General features: G+C 35.0%; 1 protein-coding gene across 1 annotated transcript; it reads right to left on the bottom strand.

Moving 5' to 3' along the window:
* Positions 1–31: 31 nt before the first annotated feature.
* Positions 32–2,128, bottom strand: LOC133320963 (KIF-binding protein-like). Its single transcript, XM_061530055.1, has 2 exons — positions 1,330–2,128; positions 32–810 (listed from the first exon to the last, which is right to left on the bottom strand). The coding sequence occupies exons 1-2, from the start codon at positions 2,126–2,128 to the stop codon at positions 32–34; spliced, it is 1,578 nt and encodes a 525-aa protein (XP_061386039.1).
* Positions 2,129–13,598: the final 11,470 nt, after the last annotated feature.

Genomic DNA, 13,598 nt, shown 5'->3' with positions numbered 1-13,598 from the left:
TAGTGCAAAAATAATTTATTCTACATAACACCTATGTATTCCTTTTATTAGTTTCACATTCATAGTTGAACAATGTCCCTGAAGCTAAAGCTTTCATCATCTCTAATCTAGCCGATTCAATATCACATTTGAATATATTTCTCAATTCCTCATCCTTTGTACACTCATCGACAAATGTGTTAAAATATAACATAATCATTTTCATCGAGCCAGGCACGTTAAGGTGTAGAGATCTAACATGTAATATGCCAAGTTTATAATGGGCGTTCATGCATAGTATCTTCTCGTCAAGGGTCAAGTTAGGTTTAAAGAAACTAGAACCACCTTTGGATGAGGCAATCACCTTTTCGAAGCACTCAATGGCATCTGCTGTTAGCTGCTGGACATCATTGCCATGCAAACGGGACTTGAGAATAATCTGAATACTATAACACATAGCCATGTCATACCAACATTGGCGACATATTGATAAATGTGTTTGCGTATTTAGATTGTCAAGTAGTTCTTTGTAGATTTTGATACGCACATTTTGCATTTCGAATTCATGTTTACCGTCTTTTTTAAAATAGGTTATTTGGTCATAAATATTGGTTAAATCCTTCATTACATCGACATATATTTCTATTTCATCATTGGGTGTGCAATATTTCTTGGCTTTTTCAAGACATCTTTTAGAGAATAAGAAAATTTTATTGGCATCCTTATATGTTGTCACGTAATCAGCGGTTATTTCACTTTCATATAGAGCTAATGGTAAACGATCATATAAGAAAGGCATATCGGTGTCGTTCAATTTTATGCTGTTGACGTCTGGAAATAAAAAGAAAAATAAGTGTAAGCTACGATAATGTGATGTACAGAAGAGAATTTAAACAAAACATTTTTTGAAAATATGAAGTTGAAAGATTAACGATGGGACATTACAAAATTAGCAATAGTTGATTTTTTTTTTGTCTATTTTGACTATCACATTTTTAAAACTTGTATGGATTATAATTTTGTCTTTCGATCTTTTATTTGTCTTTTTAGTATTTGTCTTTAGTAGTGTCTTTTATTTGACTTATTATCACAAATATCCCAATGAAAATGCATTACGAAAAATTAAATTACATATGCAAATGTGAATTTATTTGTTTAGAGAGTAGGAAATCTCGTTATCAATCAATAGATTTTTTTTGGAATTAAAAAATGTTAATGCGGAAGAGGGAATTCACATTTCCAAATTCCTAAAATTTTTAAAATAAGGCGCATTTATGAAGCGGTTTCCTCCTACTCTTTAAAAAATAAATTCAGTTTTCACTTGAATTAGGTTTACGAGTATTTACTTACCTGTTGTTAACATATCCACTATCCCGTCCAAACGTTTCCTTGACTCCAACAATAGAGCAATACCGTATTTTGCCCAGTAACGATTTAAATAGGCAAATATCATTTCGACATCTTGATGATGAATCGGTAAGGCCACCAATTTAAATTCATTTGCGAAGTAATTTGCTGCTGCCAAATATCGTCGAGCTTGTTTGAAGTTATTACTTTTAACATAGAAAACGGAAAGATTGGCTGATTGCCAGGCTAATTCATGATGTTTGTACGATTTACTTTCAAATGCCAGCTTCATAGATATGTAGTTATATTTGGCGGACATCGGATATATGTCCAAGTTTTGATATACTTGACCTAAGATCATTGTAATGTTCTTGTAGAGGTTGTCCACTTGGCGGAAATTTTTAGTATCACAAGCCTCTCTCTTATACTTCTTGTAAATCGTCTCCGCTTCCGCGAGAAATTTCAGAGTTTTTTTATTTTCCGATTGTTTATTGTACAGAATGCCTAAATTAAGATATGCTCCAATATATAGCAAAATAGCTTCCGTTACAAAATTTGCAGTTTTTATTATTTCAATGCATTCCTTCCAGTGTGTTTCGGCAATGGTAGCATCTTCACTGAGACGAGCAATGTCATAGCAAATAGGTGTCAAAAGCATTTGATATTGAAGTTCCTTGTCGCTGTCCTTTATCGTAGTTATAAACCTCTTAAGATCCTCTTTCAATTGTAGCAGGGATGAAGAATTCTTTAAAGATCCTGACTGATTCAACTGCCTATAGCGTTCATGAAATGTTCTGTTCATTTTTAGGAGATACATTTTTGTTGTATTTTCGATGACCGATCGATGTTTAAGCGACGACTGATGAAATTAAACTGAACATTTGTGCACAGGAAACATACCCATTCAAACTCTTGACAAAGACATACTGTTGGCGTGATACCGAGATGCAGTGAAACCCCAAAAATAAAGAAAAGAAAAACGATAGAATGTTTAAGTAAATATTTTCAATCTTTATTGTAAAGTAGGTGGGTTTCGTGAGAAACAAGACTTTACCTTAGCGTGCGTTAACTACGATAACGAGAGATGTTTTAGCAATGAAAGCGAGAATGTAAGTTTAATCAACGAGAGTTCGAAAGCAAGTGATGTTGCGATGGGCAAGAAAGCTACAGCAAGGCCGTGATCAACAACTACGACCACAGCATTGGAAAGCGCCTCTCTGCATCCGAACTAAGCGAATGTGGCTTCCAGGAGATATAGTAGAAGAGAGCGAACTCTCCCCTACAATCCGAACTAGGCGAATGAGGCTCCTGGAAGATATGCAGAGAAGATTTCCCCATTGGGCTCCGAAGAGCGGCCAATTAAAGTGGTTAATTGTAATGCTGTAGAAGGGGAAACAATGTATCGAACATATACATTGCCGTAAGCAATGTATCGAACTTAAACATTGCCGCCCACCTTGCCGCGCTAGCTGCGTGGCAACCGATATTAAATTAGTACGCGACTTAAACTATGGTTAGTAATTGCATTGTGAATTAAATGCATCGATAGGTATAGTAGTTCAGTTTTATTGAGCAGGAGCGGATATAATTCAATTTGAGATTATCTATTTTTCGACTATTTTGACAAAAAGAATACACGATGAAGTTATTCTTTACTATTTACAACTAATTTAGTCTCTGGTCGACGAACAATTCTTGTTGGACCTAAGTGATTGCTCACGACAGAGCACAACGAGTTATTGAAATTGCATATTGACTAAGTATATTTCGATTTTTTTTTCTATTGTGGAATTGAAGTAAATATAACAAATTCTAACTAGAGAAGACTATTGATAAGACTTAGAGGGAAATCGACTATTAATGGTTAAGGTGGCGAACGAGGAAGAGCGACTAGATAGATGTAAGTTGAACCGTATCGAAAGGGATCTAGAAGTTAAGCAGGCCTCAGTACGAATTAAACAAATTCTGTCCTATGGTAAATACGACAATCAAAAACGATAAAGAGCAGCCAAAATGAAGCAGAGCACAAGGGAGAAATGACTTCTAAGAAACTGCTTTGACTGAAAAGCAGACGAAGACATACACAAACCTTTGACGATACGACACGCTAAATTCGTATACAACTTCATATCGAAGGGTTCGAGTAAATATTTTTTTTCGAAAAAGAGCAATCAAGAAATCTCAAGAAGATTAAACGATTGATAACAAAACCCATAATTTTAGAGAACCAAATATCGATAAGAAGGCTACGAGGCTGATTTCCACCATGAATGGAAATCGCGTGAACGAATTCTGCAAGAATACAAACAAGTTGGCATGAAAACGGCAAGTTGATTGACGTACAATGTATGACAGCGTTAGATACTGAAAGCTTTGGGGAGGAGTGCACTGTTTGAAAGCAAAGAAAGGCTGATCTAGCAACGAAAATATAGGCCAGCGAGAATTACGAAAATTAGATAAATTTTGATCGGACGCAACGACGATAATTCCTCTCACAGAACATGTCCGACGGCGAAGGATGCTTCAATTTGGGAACATATGGAAGTCCCCAAAGTCGGAGTAGTGTTCTGTGGCGAGATTCATCCTCAGCAAAATCCAACGCAGTACTAAAGACCTGGACTGAGGACGAAGGCATAGGACCAGTCAGAATCCAGCCGAATATCGTGTTTTGGGCTAAAAGGGAACCCAAAACATTTCGTTGCGTCCCTTCCTTCAAGATCTGTGGATACAAATATGCCCCTAACAACAAATCTACAGGTCTACAATTGAAAAGATGAGCATCGGCTAAAAGAAGATTAGGCAAGCAAGAAGTGAGATTAGAACTAAGGGGCACTGAAGGAAGATTTCCAGATATTTTTGGAAGAACGAAAGCATTTGCATCAACAAATAAAGAAGAATCTAAGCGTGAACCGATGCGAATTGAACAATTTTTCTTGGAAGTGGCATAAGTTGATCTATTTACTCCAGAAACGGTTGCAGAGATTGCCTGAGTGGGCAATTTAAGACGATTTTGCAAATGTTCAGATATGAACGAAGTCTCTGATCCAGGGTCGATCAGCGCACGAACTGGATATGAAACTCCGGAATGAACGATGTTGACCATAGCAGTACCCAACATAACATTTCGATTTTGGGAGGTATGGAACACCTGACTATTTACTACTCGAGGAGTGTTGCCAGTAGAAGTTGATGCCACATTGCCATCTACTTGTGGAGGATTGACAACATTTGTCGCGATAGGATACGAAGGCCTAGACGATAGAGGAGAACCATTACTAGAGGTGTGAGGAGAACCAATCCTAGGTGATTGAGGAGAAGCAGTAGGTCTGTGCAACAAAGTATGATGGCGAATTTTGCAAATATTACAATTATGGATTCTGGCACAATTTTTGACGGAATGTCCTACAGAGAGGCAATTTAAACAACAATCTTGTTTCTTAGCCACTTCAAATCTTTTTTCAAACGAAAGAGTTCTAAATTTTGGACATGAGCGTAATGAATGAAATTCATTTCTACAAAGAATGCATGATTTCGACTTATTTTTAACCACAGAGGTAACCATATGGGCTTTGACTTTATTTTTCGAAATCGGACTAGAAGGGGAACTTCGCATGTCTCGCAAGCAAGCTAATGTTTGAATTCTTTCAGTAAGGAATTTGTTCAAGTCTTCCCACGACGATAGCGAAGATTTATCTTTAATACTCTGTTCCCACAAAGCTACAGTTAGTTTAGGTAAACGCTGTTGACAAATATATACTAAAATAGGATCCCAGTGATCCGTAGCTACATCATACACTGACATAGCAGAAATGCAGCCGTTGATACCACGCTGCAGAATTTTTAAATTAGAACTAGATTCAGAATCTAACACGGGAAGGTCAAAAAGGAGCTTGAGATGGTTATGCACTAGAATACGATTATTGTCGTACGTATCCTTCAACGACTGCCAAGCCATAGCGAAACTTTTATGGGTGAGTGGAAACTTAGACACGATTTCCCTAGCTTCACCTTTTGTTTTCTGAACTAAGTGACAAAGCCTCTCAATGTCACTTAGGCGAGAATTATTAATGAACATGGCAGAGAACAAGTCCCGGAATGTGGGCCACGATAGAAAGTCTCCATGGAAATCATCAATCTCACACGGTGGTAAGTTGAGATTATGCATTGTATTCGAAACATTAGGTGGTAAACTCCAATTAGAAATGGAGACGTCTGCAGGATTTGGAAATTCAGGTTGAACAATATTTGAGGAATTTGGGATATTCATATTCAAACTATTTCGCGAACTATTAATTTCATTAATTTCGATAGGAGGCCGATTAGATGCACTACCAATTTGTTGAGGATTTGGAGCTAAAGTAGTTTGCGGTGTGCTAACATTAACAACGACAGGAGTTGCAGGAGGAGATTTCACCGACTTAAAATTATGAATCCTTTCGTTGATCTCCGACAAACACTCAGTGAAACTTTGCCTAGAGGATTGAAATTTGGAATCGGCGGACGAAATTTGATCGGAAGTTATACCCTCTAAAGTCATCAAATAGTCAATACACTTATCATAAGTGTCCTTGACTTTAGACCACAATTCTTGAAGTTCCGAGCTTTGAATTTCAAGGTTGAAAATGGTGTGACTTTCCGGCTTAAGCATGTGGTACGAGGCAATAAATTTAACCACATTATCTGAAGCACGAATAAATTGTGTCAATGGAGTGACCGACATGATTCTGTAGAAAAACAAACGATAGCGAAGCAAAAAAGTTCAAAAAATCTATATTCTTACTATTTGAGGTCGACTAGAACCGAATATAGGGTACACACAGTCGAACTTGCAAAAGGATCGATGAAAAAGAGCAAATAGAGTCGATAGGATCAACAAAAAACAACAAATTTTAAGATATTTCCAAAAAGGGAACAACAATAGGCGAAAATAATTTGAAAATCGCAATTACCGACAGTAGGGTGCACGAAATTTCGAATTATGCAATAAATTTACAGTCAAAAAAGTTTTAGGGTAAGATCAAATAACTATTTTTTTCGCAAAAAATTACAACAATTTCAATAAAAAATTCCAAAAACTGTTTTTTATTAACTCGCAAAATAATACTTTAAATGTTCTTATTAAATGCGGATTGTAGGGTACTTTTTGTTAAAATATCCAAAATCTACAATAGACCAACAAATATAACAACAATTTTTTATAAATTATTTTTTAAAAAATTATTTATAAAAATCCACTATTTTTTATACGGACCCACTGTGCAGTGGTGAACAACGAATACCGCACAAAAGAGAATAAAACACAAGCAGTGTTGAGTGAGCGGCTAACGCACTACGAACAGACCAACGACAACGAACCAACAGAGATGTGTGGGGAGAGTAAGAACTTGTTGGTACGTTTGTTTGTTAGTCGGCTCACACTAAACAAGGCGGCTGGAATGCGAGAGTGATATTTGTTGTTGATATCACACGATCAACAACACAACGAGAATGAACCAACAGTGAGTGGGGGAAAGAACGATTGAACAGTATTAGTGGTGAAGAGAAATAATTTGTTGGTGGATCGAATGTTAACAAACAGACGCTATAAAAAGGCGCGTGGAATATTAGGATGTTATTGTTGTTATATTTATACGAACAAACAAGGAGAGTTGAAGTGATGTATTAGAACTGTTGGTAGGTTTGAGAATAACAAAGAAAAAAAAAGAAAAAGGGCTCGATAAGTGTATTGTTGTTAGTACTTTTTCTCACTAGTGGCTGATGAATTCAACGAGAAAGCGGGGGTGTATATGTAGCCTTTAGTGAGAAATAACAACTAAGCACTACACAATAGATCACTGGCTAACAAATTAAAGCAGTGATATGCGACAATGAGTGGACTGTATTAGATTTTTATTAGAAACACACACGGTAAAGCAATTGTAGGGCGACCAGAACGCGACGTAGCGCAAAATATAACACAAAATATTGAATATATATTTGTATAAAGCGAAAGGTAAAAAACGACAACACTCGCGGTATGCTCAATATTAAGAAACTGAACTACGTACCTTTGAGTTTATGATGTATTGTTTGGATGATGATGCAAATTTTGGCGTTGTTGATGATGATGTAGTTTTTTGGTGTTGTTGATGTTGATGATGGAGTTTTTTGTGAGGGATGTTGTTTTTCTCCTTTAAAAAAATAGGGAAGAGCTCAAATTAGCAACAACTTCGTAATTTGTTGGTGGTTGATCCGGCTCGAATGGATCAAAATGTTGGCGTGATACCGAGATGCAGTGAAACCCCAAAAATAAAGAAAAGAAAAAAATAAAACAATTTATATTAATATATTTTCAATCTTTATTGGCAAGTGGTGGGTTTCGTGAGAAACAAGACTTTACCTTAACGTTTAACTTTATAACGAGAGATGTTTTAGCAATGAAAGCAGAGTTTTAATCAACGAGAGTTCGAAAGCAAGTGATGTTGCGATGGGCAAGAAAGCTACAGCAAGGCCGTGATCAACAACTACGACCACAGCATTGGAAAGCGCCTCTCTGCATCCGAACTAAGCGAATGTGGCTTCCAGGAGATATAGTAGAAGAGAGCGAACTCTCCCCTACAATCCGAACTAGGCGAATGAGGCTCCTGGAAGATATGCAGAGAAGATTTCCCCATTGGGCTCCGAAGAGCGGCCAATTAAAGTGGTTAATTGTAATGCTGTAGAAGGGGAAACAATGTATCGCCGTAAGCATATACATTGCCAAGACGCATTTTCCAATATTAGTGTCAAATTTGTGCTATAGAGGGCTACACATTTTAATGGAAAATGCACTTTTTGATGTTCTCTTACTGTTTGCAATATGTTTATTGATGTGGATGCCTGAAGATTAGGATGCGGATTCAAATAATGACCCATGAATACTAAAACAACAATGATTTTAGGGTATGTCAGGATATTATAGCTCTGTGCAGCCCCAAGAGTTTGTAACGCCGCGACGTGTTGGTCCTAGACCCACCGTTAAGTATACCAATCGTCATATCTCGACTAGCTGAATCGATCTAGACATGTGTGGCCGTCCGTCTGCCCATTATTATGCTCTTCTGGCCAATGAAGATCCCTATGGTTTTTGGGAAAGATCAGTTGATATTAAGGGGATGAAATGGACCAAATACTTTATTTTTGTCGGTTTTCTGGTCGCTCCAGAGGCCGCAATTCTGACCCCAACATTTACACGGAGAATGGGATCAGGGCAAAGAATAAACATGCCAGTTTTAAATAAAGATCGGTCAATATTTAGCGGGTCAAATGGACCCTGACTTTTGTGTGAAAAATTAAAAATTTTTGTTCTATACGGAATAGAGTTGTTGACCTTTAAATTGATACCAATACCAATATTGTCGTATGTACTCGGCTGCGGGAGTTACACTTAAGTATTAAGAGGTGTTTAGGTTATTCAAATATAATTTAGTAAACCATTACCACACGGTGATCGCTTTGAAATGTTCCATGAGGTTGCAGTTATGGTCAAGGACAACGCCTATAATTTTCGGTGATGATCAGATAATAATTTTGGGCTGAAGTGGACCAAAAACTTATTTTGTTGTGTTTTTACGAGTCGATTTATAGGCCACAGGCCGAATAGCACAGCACAACCCACGGTGAAGGGAATCTGGACAAGCACTTAGAAGGGCTGTACTGAATATTTGTTTACCTGTAGTCGGTCAAGAGGTTGCAAATATTGCGAAATATTGCTCAAGCTCAGAATAAAGAACTACAGGAAGTCAAATTTTCGTTGAAGTTGTGTAGGGTAACATATGGTCGGCCCCGTTCGACTATACTGCTCGGCTCACTGGTTTTCAATCTATTTTTTTACTTATGACTAAAATATCCTCCGTCACTTCAAAATTTTTATTTCCGCTTCAAAAAAAATCTTCCCAAAAAAATAAAAACACAAAATTATTAAGTTTATGGCAATAAATAAATTAATTATACAACAACAACAAAATTATAAAAAATGTTTTATTATTAATAATTGGGTACTAACAAACCGATTGGATTATTAGTTTATGAGTTATCGTGCCCGCCATTCGTGAAACGCTGCTTCGAGAAATGCGTTTAAGAATCACTCTTGCCGTCACTTGATGCTGACTCAATCAATCGGCTATATCTTCAAGAGTAGATCGGAATAAAAAAAAATATGACACCGAGAATAGGGGGCTTTGGTGCACCTTTTACATAAAATCTGACAAAACTATATATGAGAGCTATATTAAATCTGAATCGATTTTCTCGAAACTTAGCACATATCATTCTGGACCTAATTGTAAAAGTGCCAAATTTCGTGCAAATCGAAATATATGAAGGGACTTTGGTGCCCCATTTACCTTAAATCTTAAATCTGAACCGATTTTCTTTTTCGCGGTCTTCAAAGTCTCTTCATAGTATCCAGATTTTTATTAAGTTAATTGAAATAAGTATTGAATATATATTCCCTTCTTACGTTTATAAATTGAAAGACTTTTTCGCGGTTTTTCACTATTTACATTGTGTTTTCATTGCATCGGGGGTTCACAATAATCACACAACAACACATGTGTATACAAAGTTCAATAAGTTGTCGTTTTTAAACGATTCTATGGCGTAGGAGAAACTCTTTAAATTACTAAAAAACCTAAAATACTATGTTATTTTTGGTTATATATAATAATAATTATATATCATATGTACATACTCTGTTTTTATTGTATATTTATACATTTCTGTAGCAGCGACAAAAATTCGCCTTGCACATTGTGGAACACATCATATATATTTGCAGAATGTTGCCAGCCATATAAATTGTTTTTAAACTCTCTAGGTTTTTTCTGTCATTATTCCATTGCATTTCAGAGAGTAAAAAATGTAGTTCTCTTTGTAATTAACAGAAAATGTTGTTACGATATCGTAACAACAGAGCAAAAGCCATCTAACGGCCAATTTGGAAATTCAATTGTCCTATCTTTATACTTTTATGTCTTTGCTCTTGACACACAAGGGTGTTGCTAGATCGACGCGGGTATCGATATTATTAGTTGTGTTCCTTTCCACATTATGTTTTGCCAGATCACTGATGATGTGAAAATGTATTCGGGTTTTTAAATTACAAGTTAAAAAAAGATATAAAATTTGTTTTCTCTTATTTTTAAATTATAATAAATAAAACGACAGTAGCCAATGTAGAGTTAAACGGCGAAACCCAAATCATGTAGTTATCATGACAGGATCAAAGTAGTTATCTTGTCAAATTCTAAATATATAACGTGTGAATACATGAAGGCGGCTTAAACAAATATACAAGTAAAAAAATTATAATCAGAATAAAAATAAAATAAAAACGCGAAAAAACATATTTGGTGTCCCATATAAAACAAATCGAACCGAAATTCGATTCAATTGCAATTCGAAAACTCAATTTGTAATTCATAACATTTCATTTGTAATTGTTAATTCACAATATTTCATTTCTAATTTTAAACTTTTCATATGTAATTTAAAAATTCCATTTGAAATTTAAAGAAAGTACAAACATTTTATTTTATTTCAGCTTTTTCATTAGTGATACATACATAAAGATTTTGTAATTCATATATTTCCATTTGATATTCCTAGAGTTTCATTTGAAATTCAAAGAAATCCATTTAGAATTTAAAGAATTCATAATATTTCACTTGTAATTCATAAAATTGCAGTTGCAATTCGTAACAATTCATTGCAAATGCATAATATTTTATTTCAAATTCGAATAAGTAGGGTAGAATTTTTTTATTATTTAGTGAAAAATATCAATAAAAAAAATAAATACATAGACATAATTTTATAAAAATATAATAATAATAATTGTTTTTTAATTCCACGAATATATGGAGTTCTAACATATTTACTTTGAATATGGTACATCAATTATATGTACATACATTATTACCCACCTTTATGTATTGCACTTTTTTGTATGTAACCAATAATATTGTTCAAATTTAAAATTAAATATTATAAATAACAACTGAAATGTTATGAATTAAAAATGGAATTCTTGGATTTTCAAATGAAATTTTATGAATTTCAAAAGGACTTTTAAAGGTTTCAAATGTAATTCTTTGAATTTCAAATGGAATTCTATGAATTTCGAAAGGTATTCTATGAATTACAAATTAAATTCTCGAATTACAACTGATATGTTATGAATTGCAAATGGAATTCTCGTATTGCAAATTATATGTTGTGAATTACAAATGGAATATTTGAATTACATTTGATATGTTTTGAATAAGGTATAGTCTCAAGCCGGTATTCAATTCAATTGGTTTTTTGTTTCACCATGGGAGCTATATGTAATTATGTAACATTTCGTTACGCTGTGAAAAATTCCGTCTCAATTGGACAAACTTTGAGAGTATGGTGCACCATTTAGCTATATCTAAATCTGAACTGATTTCAACGTCTTTGTTCTAATTTGAATTTATTTAGAATCATTGCACATAATACTCAAAACAATACACATACAAAATATATATTTCGATTTGATAGAACAGTTGATTGTAATAATTGGAATTTTTGTATACACGAACGTTTTAAACCGGGTTTGTTAAGGGATGATGTTTGCCGACTACATTTCTGAGAATAAATGAAACAAATGGATATTAAATTGTTAAGAGAGAGATATTTATTTTTATATATTTATTGGACACGTCGAAATTGAACATGCAAGGAAACATGGCTCGATTTGTTTTGTATGTTGTCATCACGTACGTGAACGACCTTTTTGGGAGATTTGAATCAGAAGAGCATAATTGGTTAATGGTTTACTAAAAACAATAACTGTCACTATGACCCGAAAATGCAACAGCCACAACTAGAGAGGAACTTGCAGCTGAAATATTTAGAATCAGAAGAAAAATGTGCATGACTAATTCCCTGATCTGAATATAAATATTTTTGGTATTTAAAAAAATCGAGATGTTACAGTAACAGTAAGTTACTGTTCCTTCCATCTTATGCATAAAAATGCCGTGCAAAACCAGTAATTTCAGAATGTATGTCTTAAGTAATTTAGTTGGTTAAATATCTAAAGAGGAGGAAGGTTAGGTTTGGGGATGAGAAATCAGACAGAAGATATATTACGTGTCAAGATTGCACTTTCCCCGCCACTTTAGGTTTCTAGGAGGTTTCTTGGAGGTAAAATACAGTTTGGTATTGGCTGTTTTATGCTTAGATACGACGAGTCCAGATTCCACACATGTTCTCGATCGGATTCTGGTCGGAAATTTTAATATTTTTCGATTTTAACCATACTTGAGTATGGCGACTTTTATGAACTGGCGCGTTGTCCTGCTGAGAAACGAGTCCTTCATTGTGGCTGCTTTCCCAAAATGGCAATAATTTGTCTTCCAAGACTTGAACGTACTCCATTGAATTCATCCGACAACTAGGAAATGTCAAATAAAGCTTTCCGTGGCAATAAAATGCTCCCAAGACCATTAAGGAACCGCCACCGAAATATCGTTTTTAGAAATATCGTGATTCTGTTCGTAGTTGCATGAAATGACGTAAGAAAAAACGGCGGAATCTTCCTTAGGGGATATACAAAAAATATGTCTATGTAGACATATTTGGGAACCTTTGGGAAGAGGTTATGTTTGTTTGTGAATTTGCTATCCATTACGCTCCAACGATGTTTCTATAGGGTGAAGATCTGATGATTGTGTTGGCTATTAAAAACTCTGGTTTTTGACTCTCGAAACCAATGTTTGACACGTTTTGGTGTATGTTTGGAGGTTATTGTCAAGCTGAAACACAGAAGGGAACAATAGCGTTTTCCAACACATTTGTATAAACAATCCGATCCATTACTGCATAAATAAATATCGTAAATATATCAAAGTCCATAAAAAACATTATGAAAACACAATATCATTATTGACCCTCCTCCATGCTTCCCAGTACCCTTGTAATACTTTGGCATGAGCCTTTCATTTTTGGACTTTCTCCCGGTAATTTTTTATGTCTGAGTGTTTAACACTAAACTTTAATTCATCCGAGAGCATAATACTTCTCCACTGAGTCGGATTCCATTGTTCCACCATTGTTTTTGCTAAAGGCAATCTGGCTTTCCGATTCTTTTCAGAAACAAAAGAACTTTCTTGTTAGTCTCCGGACATGTAAGCACGTCTACGTTCTGTTGTTGAAGTAATATCCAACCAGAACTCTTTCACCAATTCCGTTGAACTCTTAAATGGGTATTTTTTTTACTGCTATGA

Source organism: Musca vetustissima, unplaced genomic scaffold, assembly GCF_032173495.1.
Source record: "Musca vetustissima isolate MV318-11 ecotype Yass unplaced genomic scaffold, APGP_CSIRO_Mvet_v1 utg20955, whole genome shotgun sequence".
Lineage (NCBI taxonomy): Eukaryota > Metazoa > Arthropoda > Insecta > Diptera > Muscidae > Musca > Musca vetustissima.
This window is presented reverse-complemented; position numbering and strand designations above follow the sequence as displayed.